Below are 24,020 nucleotides of genomic sequence, written 5' to 3' on the forward strand. Positions count from 1 at the left end.
GGCATTCTGCCGCGCCATGGTGACAAGGGCTCCAGGGCTCCCATCGAGGCTGTGGAGTTGTCCCAGATTTTCTACAGTGTGGATTAATTGCATGTATTTATTTGTGCTCTAAGCACTTAGACATTGTTACTAAATGAAGCAATCACATTTGTTTCAAACATGAGGGAGGAGGCTGCTTCCTTTAACCTGAGGGGTGGGTCAGGTGCCCTGCAGTGCCCCCAGGGCTGCCCTGGGTGGGTGCGTGGGCCCTTCCTCATGGGCTCAGCTGAGACGCTTCTCCATAGGCTCCAGGGGCTGGCTCGACTGGATGATGCCAACGCTTCTCCTATGGCTGGTGAACGGCGTGATTGTGCTGAGCGTCTTTGTGAAGCTGCTGGTTCACGGGGAGCCAGTGATCCGGCCGCACTCACGCTCCTCAGTCACCTTCTGGAGGCACCGGAAGCAGGCGGACCTGGACCTCGCCCGGGTGAGTCTGGGCATGGGCTCAGAGACCGTCATGCTCAGAGCGTGGGCATCCTCTGTCCCTCTTCTTCAGGGTCCTCTCTTCTTAAAGGTACAGGAAGGAAGGTTTGGGTGTCATACCCATTGCATGATGGGAAAGGAGAAGAGCGTTGACCCTAGTTTCCCAAGTGTGGCCTCCAGGAATGAGAAAAACACAGACAGGGTCTTCAGTACAGGGCAGTAGACTGTCCACTAGGCCCTCTCAGGTTGGCAGAGACCTGTTCAGATCCTCGGTCAGAGTAGTTTCACTGCATATTTGTCTAAAACCGTGGTTCTCAAACTTCAGGGTCATCAGGACCACCCTGAGGGCCCATGTCCATCCCAGAGGTTCTGAGTCGGTAGTGGGGAAGGGGTGGGGTGGAAAACCAGGAATTCACATTTCTAACAAGATCCCAGGGGCTGATGATGCTCCTGGTCTCTGGGAACCACCCGTTAAGAACCTACAAGCCTGAAAGATTACTTGGTTCATCGTCTTCATCCATGTTATCACCTTATGTATGAAAGGTACCGTGGGAAATTCTGGATAGAATATTTGCTTAAAGATAGAACAAGGTACAATCCCAGTTAAGCAAAAAGGCTGGGAGGAAATATGTCAGAATGGCAGCAGTCATTCTAGGGGATAAGATTCCAGGTGGTTTCTTTGTACTTTTCTGTAGCTTTCTGAGTTTTCCCAGATTTTTCTTCACTAAGCATGCATTACTCTGATAACCTGGAGGACTGAAGAGAAAGTAAGAGTTTTCACTAAAACAAAACTAAAAGGCTGCCCCAAGGCTGGCGAATGTTACATATTCTTGCTTCCCATCAGGGGGACTTTGCGGCTGCCGCGGCCAACCTGCAAACCTGCCTGTCGGTGCTGGGCCGGGCCCTGCCCACCTCCCGCCTGGACCTGGCCTGCAGCCTCTCCTGGAACGTGATCCGCTACAGCCTGCAGAAGCTGCGCCTGGTGCGCTGGCTGCTCAAGAAGGTCTTCCAGCACCGGCGGGCTGCCCTAGCCACTGCTGCGGGCTTTGAGGAGGAAGCAAAGACCAGCGCCCGGGATGCAGCCCTGGCCTACCACAGGCTGCACCAGTTGCACATCACAGGTGAGGGCTGGCCGCCGCGGCCCGGCCTGCCTCCCAGTGCCCCGCGCCGTCGCCCCACCCCGCCTCAGTTTGCTAGTTTTCCGCCCCAGATCAACAAAGTCCCCTTTGCAATGCTCGTCGAGGATGGTTAGACCAGCCCTCTGCCCGTGGCCACGGCTGTGAAGACGCAGTTCCTCATTACGTGTGCTCAGTCGCTCAGGCACGTCAGACTCTCTGCGACCCTGTGGACTGTAGCCCACGAGGCTCCTCTGTCCATGGGGTTCTCCAGGCAAGAACACTGGAGTGGGTTGTCATGCCCTCCTCCAGAGAATCCTCCTGACCCTGGGATCGAACCCAGATCTCCCGCATTGCAGGCAGATTTTTTAACCATCTGAGCCACCGGGGAAGTCTTTCATCATTATAAGACACATGTTTTTTTCACTTTAACATCTCTGCACCAGGCTGTGTCCTCTACACATTGAGTGTCATGGTTAAGTTGGCAGTGCTTTTTCCGTGGTGGTGCTTAAGTTAATGGAGAAACTTAAAATTGATGGCGTCTTAGCATCAGTGAAACATGATCCTTTATTTCATTCCACAAAGTCCTGCTCTAATAGAGAAGCAGATTGGTCAGCAGGTGAATTACCGTTCAGTGTGGTTTAGGGGTCACAGAAGAGTTGGGTTTCAGCTGGGAGGGAGGGGTCCATGTTGGGTAGGGCCCTGAAAGCCTTCCGGCTTTGTGTGCAAGGAGGCGTTTGAGTTCACTGGCTCTGCTGAGGGGATGTGTCTTCCAGGCCGAGGGACGTGTTCCTAAGGAGGAGCTCCCCGCGGCTGGTGGTGTCCCCAGGTGGGCTGTGTGAGGGGAGGGCGACGGGCGCCAGCACAGTGGGGGCAATGACGTCATCAGGCCTGTGCTCTGAAGCCAAGAAGATTCACTCCGATGGAGAGGCTGCCTTTGGGAGGCCCTGTGGGAGCGGGTGCAGGTGCCGAGAAGACAGAGAGGAAGGAGTGGGTGGTTGACAGGCCTTGGGGACTCATTGCATGGGAAGGGTAAGGAAAACTGGGTAAGGGGCTTCCCTGGTTTCTTGCTTGAGAGTTGGGGTGAATCATGTTGCCACCAACAAAGGTGGGGAGAAGAAGAGACACACAGCTTTCTAGGGAGGAGGTGAGATATCCAGCTCGGGACCCTTGCTCATGAGACACTGAGGAGGGCTGTTCAGTGAGGGGCTGCACTAGATCTGTTGTCCACGGATGGGGCTGGGCCTCTGGTCTGCAGGTGAGGATAAAAGCTATGGGCGCTGATGAGAGGGCTTGTGATGAAAGGGCCCTCAGGGCATGTGGGAGGAGACCTGCACGGAAAGGACGGGGCAGGGACAGGGAGTGGGGCAGAGGCTGACCTGAGAGGTGGCCGGGCAGGAGAGGCCGAGAGGCTTGGTGTGTGGGGAGGAGGGGATTCAAGAAGAGAGGTTGCTGCTGGGATGGGGGTGAGACGAGGGCAGAGAGCAGCCGCAGGCACAGCGACAGGAAGGCCATAGGTGGCCTGGTGGCTGGGGGAGCTTCGCCCAGGGGTGGGGCGCTCCCAGGCCAGGGGGATGGAGATGAGACTCTGGGGCAGTGTGGGGCTAGAACACCTGCGGCCTTGTAGAGCTCTCGCAGCGGAGCCCCATGTGCAGACCTTCCCTGCTTCCCCATCCATCCTGAGCCCTTGGGGATGAAACAGATCTCTGATCCGGAAGCTGCATCTGTTCGGGAAAGTTCCAGCTGAGATGGTTCACACTGCTCATCCCCCACACTCACCCAGCACTCAGTGGGCCTGGCCCTGAGCAGGGCCCCAAGAGGACAGTGACGGAGAGATGACATGGTCCTCACGCTGCCCTCCACCTGCCTTCCCCACAAAGGAGAAAGCCCAGTTGGTGGTGCCTTCTGGGAAGACCAATACCTAAACGTCTGTGCCGAATGAAGTCTGGGGCCTGATATGAGACCAAAGAGGCCAGGCGGGGTCAGGAGGCCTGGCTGGCCATCCCCCAAGGGACAACCTGCTCCCCTCCTCCAAAAAAAAAAAGACAACTGCTTGTGCTGGCCACCTCCCCTCGCTGTAGTGAGGACCAAGGCAGGTGGCAGTGTGAGAGCCTCAGAGCCTTTGACACGCCTTGGGGTCTGGTCCCTGAAGAGCCGTTCAGCCCTCACGGGAGGCTGCAGTGAGCCTCTCCTGGCCGTCCACCTCCCCGCCAAGATGTGTCCGGCCATCGTGGCTCAGTTTTGTGTAACTTCCTTCCCTCGGAAGGGTGTGTGCTTCATAGACTGTGGGGTCTTGTTAAGCAAGATAAATTCAGATCAGTTTTTATTTTTCCAACCTTTCTTGCACCATTTGGAAACACGGGACTGTGTTAGCAGAACACGGCCATGCTGTTGACACCGTTTGGGAAAATGCTGCAGCTTGCCCCCTGAGTCCTGCCCACTCGCCTGCAGTCCTGATCACTTCCGTTACCCAGGGCTGGGGCTGCGGGCCAGGCGTTAGACCTGTGCTTTCTCTGGTCCTCAACCACCTGTGAGGTAGAAGGGCGCACAGAGCTACTGGGTCGCAGGGCTGGCGCCCCATCCAGGGCTGTGATCAAAGAGTCCACCAGCTTCCCCGCCATGGTTCTGCTCTTGCTCTGCTGGTGCTGGAGGAGGCAGGAGAAAGCGTGGGTTGAGGGCCTCTGTCAACATTCATCATTCTGTTTTTGCCGCCATAGGCAAGCTTCCCGTGGGATCCCCCTGTTCCGACGTGCACATGGCCTTGTGCGCAGTGAACCTGGCTGAATGTGCTGAGGAGAAGATCCCTCCGAGCACGCTGGTGGAGATCCACCTGACTGCCGCCATGGGGCTCAAGACCAGGTGTGGAGGCAAGCTGGGCTTCCTGGCGGTGAGTGTCCTTCACTTCCCTCCCCTGGACCTTCTCAGAGCGCCTTTCCCAGCCAACTGAGTGAGTGAAAGTCACTCAGTCATGTCCAACTCTGCGACCCCATGGACCGTAACCCACCAGGCTCCTCTGTCCATGGAATTCTTCAGGCAAGAATTCTGGAGTGGGTTGCCATTTTTGTCTCCAGGGATCTTCCTGACCCAGGGATTGATCCCGCATCTCAAAGAATTGCAGGCGGATTCTTTACTGTCTGAGCCACCAGGGAAGCCCTTCCCAGCCAGGAGCCAAGATGTAAAAATTAGTGTGGGCCCTGCCCTCAGATGCTGACCACCTTGAGGGGTAGATGTCCACAAATACTTGGCAGTAAATAAAACAGACAAGAATTCCTTCCCCTGAGCCATTTTAAACAGAACAAGGCATTTTAGTATCTTGAGGTATTGCTTCAGTGATAAGAGTGACCTTGTATTCAAGAGGCTAACGTGTGGCTCTTCTGCTTGGAGTCTGCTGGTTGTGTCTCCTGGTTCTATTATTAACTGAGAATGCCTTCTGTTTGGTACCTTGTGTTGATCACAGCTCTGTGGGTCTAGAAGTGGAAAACACTGTATGTCTTGTGAGGGGCTCGCGTCAGACTCCGGGTGGAGACCGTGGTTTCCTCCAGTGTGCCTGGCACAGGGCCAGCCTTGGGAACTCACAACTGGATAATTCACAGACCGTGTTGCCAACTCGTTCACAGCCTCTGCTGACCTCAGGCTTTCTCTTCCAGCAGACACAGGCATGTCTTATTCAGTGTCAGCTTTGGGTTGGCTGCCTAGCACATCAGCTGTGTTCAGCAGAGAATGATCTTATCCCCCCATCCATGTCCATATCTCATTAATAGCACGGATGTGCTGAGAATAAGCAGGAACGTGCCCCGTGCTGACACTGATGTGCTTGAAGCGTGTCACCATACTCTGGGTGACAGAGGGCACGGGAGAGGAAGACCGTGTTCCCAAGACCCAAATAAGAGGTTCATTCAGCAAAGGTTACTGAGGCCAGGCACTCCCTGGGGAGGACGTGCAGTGGCCAGCAGGACCTTCACCCTGCGGGGGTGGCTCGCAGTCGGACAGGAACCCAGACCAGGCCCAGGCCTTGGGGGCAGCAGGGTGCGGTGGGGTCTGGCTGGCTGCCCAGAGAGCACGCTGGGCTCCCGGCCCCGTCCTGGAGGAGGTCGAGGTGGCCTCTCTGGGCTGGGAGCAGTCCTGGTGCTCTGGGCCAGCGTCGTCACATTTGTCATCTCTGCCCCCCAAAAGTTTTCAAGGCATAATCGACATACAACATACACACAGTGAAATGTGTCCAGTATAACTTAGCAACTTGATCAGTTTTCACACAGTGAACTGACCCGTGTAACAGCCACCCAGATCAAGAAGCTGTGTGTTCCCATCACCCCCAGAGCCTCCTTGCAGGCCTTGGCTCCTGCTGCCCCCACAGAGGGGACCAGTGTCCTGAATTTCATCACGATAGGTTAACCTCCCTGCTGTTTGTTGTTCCTGGAAGCTTTTTTTTAAAGTACAATATGCCTGTAGAAAAGTATGCAAATTATAAATATACAGGTCAGCGACTTCCCAAAATGAACACACGTGCTTATAACCAACAGATAGATCCAGAAACAGAACACAGCCCAGACCCCAGAAACCTCCCTTGGGACCCTTGCCATCAGCAAACTGCCACTCCCCACCCCAAGCCCCCCCGCCAGGTAACCAGCATCCAGATGACCTCAGATGCTTTGCGTCTATAAGCTTGGTACGAGGAGAGGCGCGCATGCGTCCTGCAGCTCTCTGCCCTTTCCGCTCGGTGCCATGTGTAAGGTTCATTTGTGTTGTCGCACGTGGTTACAGATCGTCCATTCTCATCGCTTCATGGGAGTCCACTGTATGACCAGGCACTTACCAGTGGACTTGGGGGTCGTTTCCTGTTTTGGTTACTGTGAGCAGTGCTGCTGTGAACATTCCCGTTCTCTCAGTGGACTGTGCCTGCATCTCTGCTCCGGCGCTGCTAGCTCAGAGGTTTTCATTCGCTCAGCTTCAGTACCCACAGCCTGGCCGTTTTCCAAAGTGGATGGACCAGTTTTCACTTCTCCAGCAGTGTAGAGAGTTTCAGTTCTGAACCCTCAGCAGACACAGGATAGTTTCGGGGTTTTAGCCCTTCTGGTGGTCATCTCATAGTGTTCATTTATGGGCCATTTGGACATAGCCTCCTTTGTGAACACCCTGTTCAGATCTTCTACCCGTTTCTCATTTGTGATGTCTGTCTTTCTATTGGTGTGAGGAGTTCTCTGCTCTGATCCTTGGTTGGAGATGTGCTCTGCATGTGTCTTCCCCCACTCTGTAGCTTGCTTGTTCTCTCAGTGGTGTTGATCAATAAGCACAAGTTCTTAATGTTCGTGAAATCTAGTCTATTCTTTTCCTTAACAGATATATCAGGTCCTGTTTAATATTCCTTTATCTTACCCCAGTGTCATGAAAATACTCTACTAGGTGTCTGATAGACCCATTATTTTCAAATGTTGCACATGGGTCCATAATCCACTTGGAACCGGTTTGTGTATGAGTTGGAGGAAGAGATGCCAGATCTACTTTCTTCTTCACATGTCTATCTCCCTGTCTCAGAATCTGTTGTTAAAATGACTGTCCTCTCCCTGCTGCACCCCTTTTGCATAAATTAAATGTCTGCATGTGAGGACTCTGCTTCTGGACCCTCTGGTCAGTTCCGTAGTGCACCACCAATACCACATACCCCTGGCGACCATATATCTAATACGTCTTGATGTCTGGAAGTGTCAGTCCTCTGCCCCTAGTGACTAGTGTCTGCTGTTTACCTTCCCGTATACATTTTAGGATCATTTCCATCAGCCCGGAAATCCCAGGGGGTTTTGATTGTCCTTGTTGCTAAGACGCAGCTGCTCTGTGAGAGGGACTCATCCGTTTGAGGAAGGCATGTGTGTAGCAGCTGAGGATGGGGGAGATGGTCCCCCAGTGAGTGCCCCACCCCGCTGAAAACGTTGAGTGTGCTTAACAAGCAGTGAGCAGTTTTTTGTTACTGCTGTTTTGTTTTTTTGGGCCACACAGCACAGCATGTGGGATCTTATGTTTTTGTTTTTCTCTTTTCTTCTGGACTGTACCACACGTCCTTTGCTTTTGGATTCAGGCAACCGTATTCAGGTTCCCCCAAGAGAGCCAGTCTCCTTGGTCCACGTCCTTTGAATGGCACTTTGGCAGGGCTATTTCTGACCCTGGCATTCAAGTCTTCTGAGACCGTCACATTAGATGATGGTGCTCAGAGCCCAGTAAAGGTCAGAACCATCAGGCTGAACCAGCAGAGGAAGCAGCCTCCTGGGTTGTGAAGGCAAGGCTGCCGTGTGATGGGTGAGGCCCAGCCCAGCAGCCGCTCCTCCTCCAGGCTCCCTGCACTGCGTTCTTCTCTCGCCCCTTCATCCTTCTCTGCTAGTTTCTCATTCAGATCGTGCTGTATCGAGTGGTTTTATGGGATTTAGAATAAAGATTTGTTGTTGTTCAGTCACTATGTTGTATCCAACTTTTTGGGACCTCATGGACTGTGGCACGCCAGGCTCCTCTGTCCTCCATTGTCTACCGGAATTTGCTCAAATTCATGTCCGTTGAATCAGCAGTGCTAACTATCTCATCCTCTGCTATCCCTAGTCTTCTTTTGCCCTCAGCCTTTCCCAGCATCAAGGGCTTTTCCAGAGAGTTGGCTCTTCACAATAGATGGCTAAAGTATTGGAGCTTCAGCATCAGTCCTTCCAGTGAATATTTAGGGGTGATTTCCTTTAGGATTGACTGGTTAGATTTCCTTGCAGTCAAAAAAAATGACACAATTTTTGAAAACATGGATGGACATCGTTGTCCCTGCAGGTTTATCCCTGGGCCCTGGAGTGATGTTATTTTGTGGGCTAAAGAGGGACGTGGGAAGCAGGGGCTTGGGCTCACCCAGGGATAGCAGGGGTGTCTCTCTCTCTCTTTTTTTTAATACTCATTTATTTATGTGCTTGGCTATGTTGGGTTTCAGTTGTGGCACACAGGATCTTCATCACAGCACGCAGATTCTAGTTGCAGCGTGCAGGCTCAGTAGTTGGCAGCACATGGGCTCAGTATCTCTGCAGAATATGGGCTCTTAGTTCCCCAAACAGGGATCAAACCTGCATCAACCTGCACTGCAAGGCAGGTTCTTAACCACTGGACCACCAAGGAGGTCCCAGGGGGTTCTCTGGACAAAGAACAGAGAACAGGTGGACAAAGCCCTTGCTGGGCCAGCCTTGAGGGAGGGGCATCACGCAGGCCTGCTTGCGTCCTGGACAAACCTCGGGGCAGCCCTCTCACTCCAGCGCTTTCTAGACTGACAGTGATGGTAAATGACAGTCGCTGGCCACTTGCTGGGTGCCTGTTCTACACTCTTCACACTCTGAGGTGAAAGAAATGAAAATGAGTCAAAGCAGAACACAGTTTTACCTAAAAATGCTCTCAAAGATATGTAATTAAAATGGCAGAAGAGAAAAAGTCTCAGGACCCAGGGGGCCACCTGGCTGGAATGCAGGGTTGGACAGGGTTGAGGGCGGGCATGCTGTAGGGGGGCCGGGGGCGCCTGGGAGAGCGTGGCTCAGCTTGGCAGGTTGAACGCCAGCATGGCGAAGAACATGATTCAAGTCCAGTTGGGCACACCCAGTAGGACAGGGTGCAGCCAAGTCTCCAAGGGTGCCTTGAGCCCCCAACCCCTTCCCTCTGGGGTTTGTCATTGAGCCCGGCAGGTTCCCCCGGAGCCAACGCCCTGGTTTCTGTGGGGGTGTTTGCTTCCAGGCGTGGAGGGTCCCAGCCCTCCTGCTGGCCCCCCTTCCCCAGCCTGCCTCCACCCGGTGGCACTTTCTGACGGCCTCCCGTGGCCACAGCTGCTGTCCGCCACCTTGGTGTCACGGTGGTCCTCGTCCTTCCACAGAACTATTTCCTCAGTCACGCCCAGAGCCTGTGTGGCCCCGAGCGCAGCGCCGTCCCTGACTCACTGCGCTGGCTCTGCCATCCCCTGGGCCAGAAGTTCTTCATGGAACGGAGCTGGTCAGTGAAGTCAGCTGCCAAGGAGAGTCTGTACTGTGCCCAGAGGAACCCAGGTGAGAACGCCTTGCCCCCTGGGGGCCCCTGGTGCTGCCCCCAGACACATGGAGACACAGGGTGCCTTGGCCGTGAGTTCCCTACACTCAGGAGCTCGGGAGCCTGGTTGCCAGCTCGCCGCTGGGCCACTCGGAGCCCGTGGTCCTGGCATCAGTCACCCCGCCACACGTCCCCAAGGGTGACTGAGTGTGCTCAGCGGAATCTTGCCCTTGTGCCGGGCACTGTGGAGACTCAGAGGGTGTAGAGGAGCTGCTGGCTGGCCCCACTCTCCCGCTTCCGCCAGAAAACAAACAGACATAGACGGAGCAGTTAGGGAACAACAGGCGGCAGACGGTCGTCAAGTGCTCAGGGTGGCGGCAGAGACAGGGCTCCGGGCGTCGGGAGGAGAGGCCGGCTGGCTGTCCCCCGTGTCTGATGGTGATCTGAGTCGACTCGCCCGGCCTCGCAGCGGGCAGGAAAGGCCGGTCGGGTTGGCCCAGGCTTGAGCAGCCAGTGGCTTTGTCCTGTCCTCTCTGAACCAGGCGTGTGGGAGTCAGATGTGGTTGGCAGGTTCAGGAGTGTGTGTCAAGCATTTTGTGGGGAAAGCGGGGTCCACTGTCGTTCCTTCTCAGAAACTCTGTTGTTCAAAGTAAGAATGACACGCGACCCCAGAGAGAAGGGCGAAAGCAGAAGCCGTCATCGGTCTTGGATGCCTGGCCAGGCTGCTCTGTCTGCAGCAGAGGCAGCCCCTGGCCCTCATGCCTCCGGTGGCTCTGGTTCTAGGCCTTGTTGCCCAGAACATATTCCTAAGTGTCCTGCCTCCCTGTCCTTGTCAAGTTAAAGCCCACACGTCTGTGGCATGTGAATGAGGGGAAGGGCCTGGTGACGCCCTATTTGGGGCTTGCCAGTCGGGGGACTTGGTGACAGGCAGCTGTCATTGCCAACATTGCCAGGCCTCTTGTTTAATCGCCTCGGCCAGACAACTTCTGGTCATGGGTCTTGTGCGAAGGCTCTTAAGTGGGAGCTGGCTCTTCCTCACCCTGTCAGGCAGGAGCCTCGGCGGCCGTCCTCCTAAGCCACAGGAGAAGGGGCGGCCTCTGAGACTTGGGGTGGCTGTCCACCTTCCTGGTTCTGTTTGCTGACGAGGGTTGTGGCCACCACCTTACAGCTCCCAGCCTTGAATGCAAGGACTGAGCATTATGCTAAGAGACACAGCACCCCTCATGCACCCCGCCCCCACACACTGGAGCCAGTCCAGAACTCATGTAGTCTTGGACTTGACCACCCTCCGCCCGCCCACCCCCCGCTGTTCAGCGAGCAGTTCTGGGGTTTCGCTGGGGAGGTTTGTCCCCATTCAGAGGAGACATCTGTTCCTTGGGTTCCCCCACCATGCCCTGTTTTCTCTGTAGGACAAACTGAGCTCCTAAGTGAGTCCCACTCACCCCTCTCCTGGCTTCCTCCTCTTCTCCAGCCGACCCCATCGCCCAGGTGCACCAGGCCTTCTGTAAGAACCTGCTGGAGCGAGCAGTGGAGTCCTTGGTAAAACCTCAGGCCAAGAAGAAAGCTGCAGACCAAGAAGAGGAGAGCTGGTACAGACCTTGGATATGCATCCCCACCCATGCCCCCACCTCAGGCTGCCTCCCTGGGTAGCGCAGATGGGGCTCTGAGATCCACCTCCCTTAAGGAAACGAGCCCCAGTGTGGGAGCCACAGGGAAATCCAGTGACTCTTTGATGTTGATGTTTCAGGCCTGGCAGCCCCACGAGAGCCCTCTGTGGGCTCACAGCTGGCTTCTTTGCCTCTTGCTGCCCCACCAAGTATATTACTTCCCCCTTTGCTCCTTTCTACCTGTCTCTATATCTATATCACCTATATACATACCTGTATCACCGAGTGGAGTCAGTTCTTGGAGCAGGTCGGGGATTTGATTTCTTTAGCTTTGCCCTTTGGCAGGGGGAGGGTGGCCTTTGGAATGGAGTGTGGGACGGTCAGCAGAAGGCAGATGCCTCTGGCCCAGACATCTTGGGGACCCAGACCTGTAGTGAGAAGTCAGGTGGTGTCTTATTCTTACGGAGTTACTGAGCACAGTCTTTCCTTCACAGAGTCAGACCTGAGAGGCAGACAGGTACCAGCATCACTTTCCTTCAGGGCCCAGGTTCTGAGGGCAGAGAGGGGGTCTCCTGCCTGGGGGATCAGAAAACTTCTGGGCAGAGACCACGGTTGAATTGGGTCTTGAAGGGCGAGGGATGAAAGAGAAACCTTGCTTTTCCCACAGAGAGAAGAGTGTCAGGAACAGTGTCAGGGCGGCCTGGGGCGAGCCAGAGTGGTTGGTGGGGGCAGTGCTCGGGGTGTGCCTGGCCCTGTGGGTCTCAGAGCTGGGGGCTGACCAGCCAGGCTGTGAGTGAGGTCCTTGTGTACACTCTGATGTGAGTGGGACCCTTTCTTTTCTTTCCAGTGAATTCTCCAGCGCTCTCGAGTACCTGAAATTACTTAACTCTTTTGTGGACTCCGTGGGGACTGTAACCGCCCCCTTCTCCAGCAGCTCTGTGCTCAAGTCGGCCCTTGGTAAGCACCTTGCGGGCGGCTCCACGGGCCTCAGGCTGCTTGACTCCGTCCTTCACAGCCCTTACATCTTGGGGGCCCAGGATTGGTTATGAGTCTGCCACTCAAGAACCTTCTCTGGCTCTGAGGTGTGTTTCTGCAGTCCCCACATCACCCCCCACCCACAGTTCCCCTCACTGGGCTGTGTTTTGGGGGCAGGAAATCACGATGCTGCTAGAAGTGGGATGATGAGTGAGTCAGTGATGCTGGCCAGAACAGGTCAAGAATGCTCCCAGGTGCTCAGAATGGGCAGCAAGTGGTCCAGGCCCTGGGGGCTGGTGGAGGGTACTCACCTTTCAGTACACAGTGGTCCCTGGGGCTGCTCTTGGGTCTGATGCTCTCTGCCAGAGAGGCCTTTCTGCTGGCGTCCGTACTGCTCCGGCACCCACTGCCTCGGATGGCCACACAACTGCTGACTGAACTGGCAGCAGGACACTCTGCTCCCGTCTCTAAACTGTCATCCAGGGGACAACATGACAGCGGCCGCCTCTCACCTGGCTGAGGCTGCAGGAGAGGGCGTGGAGCTCCCTCTGACAGCTCTCCCCATGGAGGGTAGTATCCCAGAGGAGCAGCCTCCCCATCATGACCTCTGACCTCATGGCCTGTCTCATTTCCAAGCTGAGAAAACAACGCGCTGTTAGGCATTTCACGTGCAGGTTCACTGAGAGAACTAGGCCTCAGAGAGGAAAACACTAGAAGGATTGTACCTGCACTGTTCCTACACATATTCTGGAAACACTGTTTTTCACAGCTGTTGGAAGTTTGGGCTGTTTGCAGCTTCTTCCTTAAAAATAACACCAGAGTGAACATCTTTTTTTTCTCTGTTTAGGCTCATCTCTTTGTGATGGATTTTCAAAAATGAGATTCCTAGGTTAATAGGAGTGAACATTTTTAAGGCTGTTAAGGCAAATTGCCAAACATGTTCTGAGATGGGGCTGGTGGATGTGAGAGGGCGGCCCACAGGCCCCAGCCCGTCTTCCGGAGGGAGAGACGGCACGAACAGGGGGGCTCTAGTCTCTGCAGCGCTGGAACGGCGTTTGGTTCTGTTCGCCTCTAGGCCCAGACGTCGTCTGTCGGTGGTGGACGTCCGCCATCACCATGGCCATCAGCTGGCTCCAGGGAGATGACGCCGCTGTGCGCATTCACTTCACCGAAGTGGAGCGGGTCCCCCAGGCCCTGGAAGCGACAGAGTGCGTAGCCCTCCTTGATCTCTTGCCTGCTTCTCTCCAGGGAAGCCCCTGGTGCCAGCAGGTGCCAGGTTCGCTGGGTTAGTGGGGGAGGGGAGCAGGTCTGCATGGCCATCAGCATGAAGGGTCAGGCAGCCTGGGGACCACACGACAGATGGAGAGATGAAGCGAGGGAACAAGGGAGCCACGGAGACTCCAGATGTGGCTAGCCGTGTTTGTGTGTGTGTGTGTTTGTGTGTGAGTGCGCGCGCGTGCACACGCACCACGGAGACTCCAGACGTGGCGAGCCATGTGTGTGTGTCTGTGTCTGTGTCTGTGTGTCCGTGTGTGTCTGTGTGTCTGTGTCTGTGTCTCTGTGTGTGTGTGTCTCTGTGTGTGTGTCCGTGTGTGTGTCTGTGTCTGTGTGTCCGTGTGTGTCTGTGTGTCTGTGTCTGTGTCTCTGTGTGTGTGTGTGTCTGTGTGTCTGTGTCTGTGTCTCTGTGTGTGTGTGTCTCTGTGTGTGTGTCCGTGTGTGTGTGTCTGTGTCTGTGTGTGTCTGTGTGTCTGTGTCTGTGTGTGTCTGTGTGTCTGTGTCTGTGTCTGTGTGTCCGTGTGTGTGTCTCTGTCTGTGTCTGTGTCTGTGTGTGTGTGTGTGTGTCTGTATGTCTGTGTGTCTGTGTGTGTCCCCAGCAGCTGTCAGTGCTGCTCCCAGGGTTCCTCACACAGGCTGACAAGCAGGGAGAGCTGGTGGCTCCTTCTACTACAGAAGGTCCTGGTGGAGCCTGGCAGGCCAGCGCTGGCTTGTGAGGCCCGGGGATCCTCTCATGTGCCAGCGCTGAGTCCCATTTCCTCTCGACCACCCTCCACCCCACCAGCTGAATCACTAAAAAGGCCTTTAGCACAAGGCATCACCAGAGAGCTTTTGACATTCCTCTTGGGGACTCATGCCTGCCTCTTGGGGGCATTTGGCCTGTATCGGCGGGCAGCCTGCCAACACTCTGGCTGCCTCGGACTGGATCTGAGTGTCCCTGACATCTTCTGCCACTTGGAGAAATTGTGAAACGCCCCCAGGCAGGAAGGCACCACTGGGTCTTTCCTCAGAGCCAAGGCTGTCGCGTTTCCCGCCAAGCGGGCATTTACCCGGGAGAGCAGGAGGGAGCCAAGGAAAGCAGGTTTAGGCAGCTTCAACACTCCCAATTTCATTTAAGTGAAAGAAAGTGAAGTCGCTCAGTCGTGTCCGACTCTTCGTGACCCTGTGGACTATAGCCCACCAGGCTCCTCCATCCATGGGATTCTCCAGGCAAGAATATTGGAGTGGGTTGCCATTTTCTTCTCCAGGGGATCTTCCCGACCCAGGGATCAAACCCAGGTCTCCTGCATTGTAGGCAGATGCTTTAACCTCTGAGCCACCAGGGAAGCAGCCATTTAAGTAACCCCCTTTTAAGCTCTGACCAGTGAACGCCCACCCAGGATGTGTTGTCTCCCAGCTGACACACCCAAGCAGACTGAGGCCCAGCGGGTAAACTGTCTAAAGTCTTCTCACTTGTAAGAACAGACCCTGGGGTACAGCTAAGACCCTTGCAGGCATTCCTTCCCCCCAAATTCAGCCACCCGGGGCCCCTTTGCTCTTTAGTTGTGGCGATGCTGTGGGATGCCACCCCGCCTCAGCCTCCCTACTCTCTCCCTGATCTGCTCCCTGAAATGAGGCTGTTTCTCCAGAGTTGAGCACCTGGCCTCTGCACCTTAGCGAGTGAGTGCAGATAACAGGGCCAACACATACGTCCCCACAGGGTGCGGCGAGTGGTACTGTGGCAGATGAGGAAACTGAGGCATGGGTTTTTTTTTCACTGTTGCTCTTCTGCTTTTTTTTCAACTTTTTATCTTATGTTGGAGTATAGCCAATTAACAATGTTACCGCAGTTTCAGGTGAACAGCAGAGGGACTTAGCCATACACAGACTTGTACCATCCTCCCCCTGAGGCACAGATTGTTTGAATGACCGTCTTGGGTGGCTTCTCAGTGACTGTTGGTGGTGGGCCCACCAACAGTCTCTGTGGCCGGAATCTCTGATCCCTTCTCCTTGGTCACATGCCACATTCGGGGGTCTCTTGCATCCCTCCACGATTCCATCATCCACTCAGCAAGTGCTTAGCTGAGGGCGTACTTGGTGTCAGCCAAGTTCTAGTCTCTGGGAGGCCGTGGTGAATGAGACAGCAAGTTACGGCCATAAGCAAATAGACAGTGGCCTGCCCCACTCAGCTCTCCACTCTGGGAGCCGTGGCCTCTGCTGGCTCCAGTCTTGGCTCTCAGGAAGCAGGCAGCACATCGCGGGGAGACATTCTGGGCCAGAGGCAGGTGAGCCTCCAGGAGTTCACACACAACCTGGTGAGGGCAGGAGGCTCACAGACCGACAGGCAGTGTCAGGGGAGCAGGGGACCTGACCCAGGCGGCCACCAGAGGAGGCTTGCAGGGGGCAGGGCAGGAGAAGGCAGACCAGAGGGCCAGCCGGTGAAACAGTTCTCAGAAACAAGTCGAGAATGGTGAAATAGAGTATTCCAGGCAAAGGCAGCCACGTCAGCAGAGGCGAGGAGTGAGGACGGGAGCGGAGATGAGCTCCAGTTGCCTGGAGCCTAGAGCAAGTCAGAGGCTGAGAAGGGCCTCGTTCAGTGCCTGCTGTCCTCCACTCCCCTGACTTCCTCCTGCAGCCATGCTCCCGCTTGGATGTTCTCATACGTGTCAGACACTCAGGGCCTTTGCATCTGCCTCGCCTCTTTCCAGAACCCTCCCCCCTGGAAATCTGCGTGCCTGCTTCCCTCGGGTTCCTTCTGCGCAAGTGTCACCTTTCCCTGAGGACATCCTTGGCCATCCTTTATGAAACGCCACCCGCTGGCTCTGGGTGACTTTCCTTCATGGCTCTCGCAGCACTTGGCATTACACACTCAGCATCTAATGTGTTGATCATCCGACTCCTTCACTAGAACGTGAACACTGTGCACATTTCTGGAGTGAAGAGGATTCTTACGGCCTGGGAGCCTCCCTCGCTCAGGGCCAGCAATTCCAGGACCTGGAGCTAGGATCTAGAACCATTATGGTGACCTTTAGTCCTGCGGACCCACTTGTCACAGCAGTGTGAGGGCAGTGGTTGCTGGCTTGGGCTCCCCACCTTCATTCTGCCCAGGTGACGTGCGCTGACCTCTTGCCTCTCACCTCTGTCACCACCCAGGAGCCCCCTGGTGAAGGCCGTCTTCCACACCTGCAGAGCCATGCATGCCTCACTCTCCGGGAAGGCGGACGGGCAGCAGAGTTCTTTCTGCCACTGCGAGAGGGCCAGTGGCCACTTGTGGAGCAGCCTCAACGTCAGTGGGGCAACCTGTGACCCTGACCTTAACCATGTGAGTAGGGGCGTATGGCCCCTGGAGGCGGTGCTCATCTCTCCTGGGAGATAGGACTCTGACCCGCCATGAGCCCACCCGGCCTGTGGGGCTGCGTGGAAGACAGGCCAGGCAGCAGCCGTTCCCTCAGAGCCTGGCCCGGTGGCCCGGGGGGAGGCAGCGTGTTCCCACCTGGGCCGCAGGTCCTGCGGGCCTCGGCGCAGGCCGCCCCAGGCGGACCCCGGCTGGCCGGCGCGCGTCTGCCCCGCCCCCGCCCCTGCGCGCGCACCCTGGAGCGGGTGGCTGCGGTGCATTGTAGTTGCATTGCATGTTCCGGCGGCACCGTGCAATGTTTCCACAGTGCATCACAGAGGCCTGCCCGGCCCTCGAGAGACTCCCCGTGCCTGATAGAGGGACTGTGTCACTGCCGGGCCACGAGGCAGGGCCGTCTGGGGCAGGGGAGGGGAGGGGAGGGGTGCACACAGCTGAGGGGGCTTGTCATCTGCTCACCGGGAGGAGCCTGGTTCACTCCAGAAAGGGAGGCAGGAGGTGTGTCCTGAGGGTCAGACTCCGAGGCCCTCACTAGGGTTGGTCCGGCACCTCTGGCTGAGGTCGAGCCTGGACCTGGACCCTGTGGTGAACCTGGGATAACATGCCAGCCCTACAGGACAGGTGTGCCCGCAGGGCCCAAGGCTTGCTCTGGGTGGTTCTAGTGTTTGTGTTCATGGAGAACCAGACGAGTTTAAGGAGGAGAGAAAGGCTGCAGGCACCTATGTGGGAAAGTGGGCCTGGAAGAAGGGGCCCCCGCAGAGGCTAGGGTCCCTCAGAGGGCAGAAATCAGCCGCAGGCTGCTACCTCACCTCTCAGAAATGCTACCTTTGGTTGAGGAGAGGGGTTTTATCCACGTTCTCAACCAGTGCTGTCAACAGCCAGAATACCACTGTGCCTGAGGGTGGGGCAGCACCCTGGAGAAAGGGATGCCAGGCTGGATGAGATGAGGAACAGCCTGGAGGCGTCCATTGGCGCCTGAGGGCGGCACATGACCCACCTTGAGAAGCACTGTTCCTGGCGCTGAGGGCCCTCAGGAGCTAGGCAACACCAGCGCGGGCTGAGGCCGGTGCCCTTTGTGACTCTCCTTTGTGACATTGCAGCCCTCTGTGGTTCCCATTTTTTGAGTGGGGAAACAGGCTCAGAGGTGAGGTCATGTGTCAGGGCCACATAGCTATGGACAGGAAACAGTGAAAGATCTAGACTGGTGGATCCAAACCCCAGCATTGAGCCGCTCTGCTGGTCTGCCTTCTTGGGTTCCTGTCTCCCCCGCCCACCACAGAGGCCACTAGGGCCAGACCTGGGCCCCATCCATGGAAGCGAGCCTCTGATCCCTGCTCCATCTCCAGGCTCTGATTCTCCTGCAAGGACAGGGCCTCTAGGCCAGCCATGGGCCCCCGGAGGTGGGAGGGGCCCCCGGAGGTGGGAGGGGCCCCCGGAGGTGGGAGGGGCCCCCGGAGGTGGGAGGGGCCCCCGGAGGTGGGAGGGGCCCCCGGAGGTGGGAGGGGCCCCCGGAGGTGGGAGGGGCCCCCGGAGGTGGGAGGGGCCCCCGGAGGTGGGAGGGGCCCCGGAGGTGGGAGGGGCCCCGGAGGTGGGAGGGGCCCCCGGGGGGGGGAGGGGCCCCGGGGGTGGGAGGGGCCCCCGGAGGTGGGAGGGGCCCCCGGAGGTGGGAGGGGCCCCCGGAGGTGGGAGGGGCCCCCGGAGGTGGGAGGGGCCCCCGGAGGTGGGAGGGGCCCCCGGAGGTGGGAGGGGCCCCCGGAGGTGGGAGGGGCGTGTGACTTGCTGTCAGAACCACCAGAGTTTTATTCCTACCCTTCGCAGTGTCTCCTCCATGAGGCGCTGCCCTTCTCTGAGCCTTGGCTTCCTCACCAGCCCAATGGAAGAGCAGATTTCCCTACAGGGGCTGTAGGAAGGACTAGATGTCATGAACTGAAGCTCCCTCCCTGGTGGTTCTCTTGCTCCCTCATTTTCTGGGTCTCCCCTTTAATCCCAGAGCTGCCAGGTGTCCGGTCGGGGAAGACCTGGTGCGTGCAGGGACCCTTGCCCTGGTAACCGGCCAGTCACCTTCTCCTTCCTCATGGCCCACCACGCAGGTGGTCCAGCTGCTGACCTGTGACCTGCTCCTGTCGCTGCGGACGACTCTGTGGCAGAAGCAGGCTGGAGCCAGCCAGGCCCTGGGGGAGACCTACCATGCGTCGGGCGCTGAGCTGGCTGGCTTCCAGCGAGACCTGGGCAGCCTGCGCAGGCTGGCACACAGCTTCCGCCCGGCCTACCGCAAGGTAAGGCCCAGCCTGCTGCTGGGGAGGGTGGATCGAAGTGTCAGAACCGAGCCCAGCTCTGGCGTTGGGTCGTGGAGTCGGCTGACTGGTCAGGCCCTGGGCTGGGTGCCATTCATCCCTTTGGTTCATGCTGTGTGTGCCGCTCCCTGGAACGTGGCAGTGAGCAGTCCACACAGCACAGACAGGCCAGCAGAGATCTCACCTTATCAGTTAACACTCGGGAGCAAGAAGGGGCTCCTAGTCTGTGTGAGGACGGGGGGGGCGGGGGGAAGTCCACTAGGGAGCACTGCTAGGTTTTCATAGTGAGTGTCAGAATCCCCTAGAAATGCGTTTAATGCTTTTTCTGGGCCACTGGGGTTTTAGTTCTGTGCTTGAGAACTCCACGTAACATCTCCCTTTGGCAATGAGGGCAGTTGTATAACCCACTTAGTGGACTCAAATTGTTCCTGTGTTTACCTTTATTGCTAATTAAGAGTAATACAACTCAACATATTTTCCCTGAATTGTTTTCCAAAAACACAAGTAAGAAGGCCAGTGTTAGGGGTGGGGAAGGGCTGTATTTGGAAACGTGTGAAAAAGAAGGGCTTGAGGTACAGCTGCCCTCACCCTCGAGTGCTCTGGGACCCTCACGTGGTTGCATTGTAGCCCCTCCCTGTGTGCAGTGAGCCAGGACAGACACTACAGATGAAATGCAGTCATGCGAGAACCACCCCCTGCACGGTGGAAAAGAGGAAGTGCGCCCAGGGGCGGCGGCCTCCTCACAAAACATCCCCACCTGCCTCTCCCTTCCCTGCCTCCACCCTGGCCTTCCAGGGCAGCGCCACCCTCCTCACACCCTGAGGTGTTCAGGTGTAAAAGATAGAGACCTAGGGAGACCCCCCTTCTCCCCTCCCTCCCTCCCCTGTCGGTGACTCGTGTTGACAGAAGAGCTGCAGGTCTTCCTCCTGAGACCTTCTGAACTCTGAAGAAGAGACCCTTTCTGAAGAAACCAAAGGACACAGGCCCCGAGCTGCCTGAGCTGTCCCGCTGCCGCCTCCTGTCCCTGCCTCTCCCATGTCCTGCTTTTGGGCTGGAGGCAGCCCCCAGCATCATGAGGGCCCACCTGCCTACTGTCCTCACAGCCCAGAGTGCATGCCGGTGCTCTCAGTCACCGTCAGCGGAGGTGGCCCTTAGCTTCCCTCTCAGCGTGCTCGCTCGCTCCAGCTCCACCAGCTGGCCTGTGCTCTTCCCCTTTCCTGCCGGGTGTGTGTCCGGGGTCAGAGTGAGGACAGGAGAGGTTGTTTTCGAGCTTGGCAGGGTGTCTAGAGGAGAAGGGGTGTGGTCAGCGGGCAGATGTGATGCTGCAGGGAGGGATTCCCCCAGGGACAGAGACAGGTGAGGACACCAGGCTTGTGTCCCCGGGCTTCCAGGTGTTCCTGCATGAAGCCACTGTGCGCCTGATGGCCGGAGCCAGCCCCACCCGCACCCACCAGCTGCTGGAGCACAGCCTGCGACGGCGCACGGCTCAGAACGCCAAGCACGGTGAGCCCCCAGCGCTGGCGCCTGGGTGGGCCCAGGGGAGGGGAGGGCAACCCAAGGCTTGATTTGGTGGGAGGCCAGGGAGGGTCTGTGAGGCATTGTGGGGCTGGACTGGCCTCAGTCAGGTTGTCATGGGTCCAGCCTCTCCAGAGGGAGAAGGGGATGGTGGGGGTTGTCGTCCCAGCGCAGGAGCTGGGCCCCCGCTGATGGGCCCCATCTCAGCCCCATCACAGAATGATAGCTAGAGTAATGTGTGTAATGAGCCTGGGTCAGCTCATCTGTTGAGCTGAACCTCCCTCACTTTGGGGTGGGGGGCTTAGATACCCAAGTTCTCACTGAGCTGTGGGACAGCACCTGCGTCGTAGCGGGCTCTCAGTGGGAATGTGTGTCTCCTGGTTCCCACAGGAGAGGCGGACGCCTGGCCCGGGCAACGAGAGCGGGCCACTGCGATCCTCCTGGCCTGCCGCCACCTCCCCCTCTCCTTCCTGTCCTCCCCGGGCCAGCGCGCCGTGCTGCTGGCCGAAGCCGCCCGCACCCTGGAGAAGGCGGGTGACCGGCGCTCATGCAGCGACTGCCAGCAGATGATCGTAAAGCTGGGGGGCGGCACCGCCATCGCTGCCTCCTGACCATGGGCTCTGCACCTCAGCCACCGCCTGGGTGGCTCCCCAGCTCCCTCCATCTCTGAGTCTCCTCTGTCTCTGAGTCTCTCCCTCCTCCATCTGTCCCTCCTCCTCTGTCCCTGAGTCTCTCCCTCCTCCCTGTCTCTCTCCCTCCTCCTTCTGTCTCTGAGTCTCTCCCTTCTCCCTTTGTCTCTCCCTCTTCATTTTCTCTCAGTCTCTGCTTCCTCCTCTGTCTCTTGTGTCTCTCTCCTCTTCCCAGTGGGAGCTGAGGGATGAACCTTGGCTTCGGAGCGGTCACCTGCCGAGGCTTCTGGACCACCTCGGGCTAGCGGGCCCCTGGGAGCTGCTGCAGAGAGAGGTCCCAGCCTGGGCCCCAGTGGGCCTGAGCAGGGAAAGACAGGGCGGGCAGGAAATGGGGGTTCCCTGACTTGAAAGTGGCAGGGGGAGCTCCCAGGCTGCCCAGCCCCATCTCCAGCCCTCCCAAGACTCTCTCCTCTGAAAATCTCCCGCTCCCCTTCCTGCTTCCTTGTTTTTTTTATCAGGCTTTCTCTCTGGGGACATAGATCTCTGGGCACCGTGCGCTACACCCATGGCACTGTGCCCGGCACACCCCCCTTTTATACGAATGTTTTTATATCCGTGTGCTTGGGGTTGCCGTGATGCAAGGCTGAGTTGCTGTGGCATCTTTATTTCTCTCCCCAGGTCCGCGTCCCCTCCCCTGTGCCTGACAATGCGAGTTCATTGTTTTCTCTTCATTACACAGGACAGCCTGGGGAGGAGTAAGCCCAGCCCTGGGGAGGTGGGTGGGAGGCAGGGGGCAGGCTTGGGGACGGGTGAAATCATGTTGGCATTATTTTTTAATTTTTTTAAAAAATAAATGGTCTTCTTTAATTGTCCTGTTCCTTCCCACTCCCCCGCCCCCTGGGATGTCAGCCCAGACTCGGGGTAGGCCCCTGGGGGGCTGGGAGAGAGAAAGCCACCCACCAGGACTGAGGACCAGGGACCTTCAGTGTGGGTTCCCCGCTCTCTCGGGCTCCCTCCCACCCCAACTCCTACCTCCACAGTCTATTTTTATCCCTAATTCTTGACCTGAAAATAAGCCAGGCTGGCAGGGACCAGACCCTACCCTGTCCCCAGACAAGCCGCTTTTTGAGGTGGGCACAGTGTTGCCCAAGGTGGGCACTAGGATCGAAGCCCCCTTCCTTGAGGGGGGCCTGTGAGCAAGAGTGGCCCCACTTTTCTGGATGCCCAGGCTTGGCGTCTACCTGAGGCCATTTCTCCTGGGGCCTGCAGGGAGGCTGAGGAGCTGCCCTCCTCCGTCCCTGTGCCTCTCACCCCCTTGGGCTGGTTGGGGCAGAAAGTGGGCAGGGGCCCCAGCACAGACTGAGGGGACTTGGAGCAAGGGCTCCCCTCATGCCGAGAGCAGGCCTCAGCCATAAGCTTGGACCTCAGCCACTTCTCTTCTGCTCCCCTACCATTATGGCCCCTGCCCCCTGGGTGAGCCAGCCTTTGTGTCGTGTGTATATACTGTGCCTTTTCTCGTTATGGTTTCAGGGTGGGAGGGGGTCGGTTTTTCACTGAAAAGCGGGCTATGCCTGTGGCTTCCTGGATGTGGAATCATTCACTGAGTCCTGGATATAGGTTATTGAATAAACACAGATTGGTACCACCCGGTGTGAAGCGTGTGGGGTCTGTGGCGTGACCGCTGAGGTGACCAGCCAGGCAGCCGCGTGGCTTGGCCTCCAGTGGGTCCGGAACCAGGGGCCGCCTCTCCTCCTCTGCCGAGAGGTCCCAGGGGCTTCCGGCTGACAGACCTTTCTTGCCCACCCATGCTCCTGGCCGCGTTCTCCCAGCGCTGGCTGTCTGGCTCACACTTCAGGGCTGGGACAGACCTGGGCGAAAAGGGGTGTCGGTGGTGGTGTTGCTGGGGTCAGAGGTCACCATATGCAGGACACAGCTGGCTGCTTAGCAGACGACACCAGTTCTTTGGGATTTGGGGTGCTAAACCCTCCTGGGTTCACCCTTGAGAAGCCTCTCCCCAGTTGGTTTCCCCGTCTCCCTGGAGGCAGAGAGCTTCTGAGATGTGGCCTGCAGGTCACATCTGAGTCCAGCTCCTGTGCTTCCCAGCCAGGTCCCCTTGGGCGGGTGGCAGGAGTGGGGTGTGTCCCTTCAGCCTCCACATGCCTGTGTGCAGACAGCTAGCCCCTGCCTATGACAGCCTGCTGGCCAGTGTGCACCACCTGGCACACGTGAAATGCCTGTTTGTGGGGAGGGCCTGGCCACAAGCAGTGCAGGGCTGTGTGAGCAGGCGGGTCAGCAAGGCCCGTGGGGATGAGTCTGGGGGCTGAAGTGCGTGGTCCATAACCTGGCCCCCGGCTGAGAAATGGGCCAGGGCCCTTGAGCTGTCTAAGCCATTCCCTTCTCTGAAGGACATACAGCAGGCCACTGTCCTGAGGGCCAGAACAGCCTGTGGGGTGCGGGGTGGTCACTGCAGCTGGGCCTTGTCCAGTCACTGGAGCAGCATTTCCAGCGGAGGCCTGGCCCTTGGGATGGAGATCGGGGGCCCTTGGGGCTGAATGAGCAACGAGTTCACACCCACCTCCCAGCCCAGCCTCTCCAGGGCCTGTGTCACCGGGTGGGTGGCTGTGGGTGGCTGATGTGTGCCCAGGAAACTGATCCTTTTGTGAGTCTCTACCAGATCTGTGGCTCAGCACCCACCCCCCCCCCAGCTCTGTACAGCTGCAGGATCCTCTTGGGGGCACCCCACCCCCACCCTGGGTTGAGAGTGTGAGGGCCACCTTCCCTGTGAGCCATGGGGGTCC

General features: G+C 57.4%; 1 protein-coding gene across 2 annotated transcripts in view; it reads left to right on the plus strand.

Annotated features, from left to right (window-relative positions):
- SREBF2 (sterol regulatory element binding transcription factor 2) overlaps positions 1-22,867 on the plus strand; it is a 64,454-nt gene extending 41,587 nt beyond the window's left edge. For both annotated transcript variants that reach the window (XM_042247805.1, XM_027968156.2), the window contains exons 9-19: positions 285-466; positions 1,307-1,583; positions 4,295-4,464; positions 9,448-9,616; positions 11,068-11,185; positions 12,051-12,160; positions 13,254-13,386; positions 16,586-16,754; positions 18,875-19,060; positions 20,470-20,581; positions 20,984-22,867. In XM_042247805.1, coding sequence (XP_042103739.1) covers positions 285-466; positions 1,307-1,583; positions 4,295-4,464; positions 9,448-9,616; positions 11,068-11,185; positions 12,051-12,160; positions 13,254-13,386; positions 16,586-16,754; positions 18,875-19,060; positions 20,470-20,581; positions 20,984-21,204 — 1,847 coding nt within the window. In that variant the 3' untranslated portion in view covers positions 21,205-22,867. The remainder of the gene's footprint in view (positions 1-284; positions 467-1,306; positions 1,584-4,294; positions 4,465-9,447; positions 9,617-11,067; positions 11,186-12,050; positions 12,161-13,253; positions 13,387-16,585; positions 16,755-18,874; positions 19,061-20,469; positions 20,582-20,983) is intronic.
- The last annotated feature ends 1,153 nt before the right edge of the window (positions 22,868-24,020 follow it).

The sequence above is a fragment of the Ovis aries genome, chromosome 3, assembly GCF_016772045.2.
Source record: "Ovis aries strain OAR_USU_Benz2616 breed Rambouillet chromosome 3, ARS-UI_Ramb_v3.0, whole genome shotgun sequence".
NCBI lineage: Eukaryota > Metazoa > Chordata > Mammalia > Artiodactyla > Bovidae > Ovis > Ovis aries.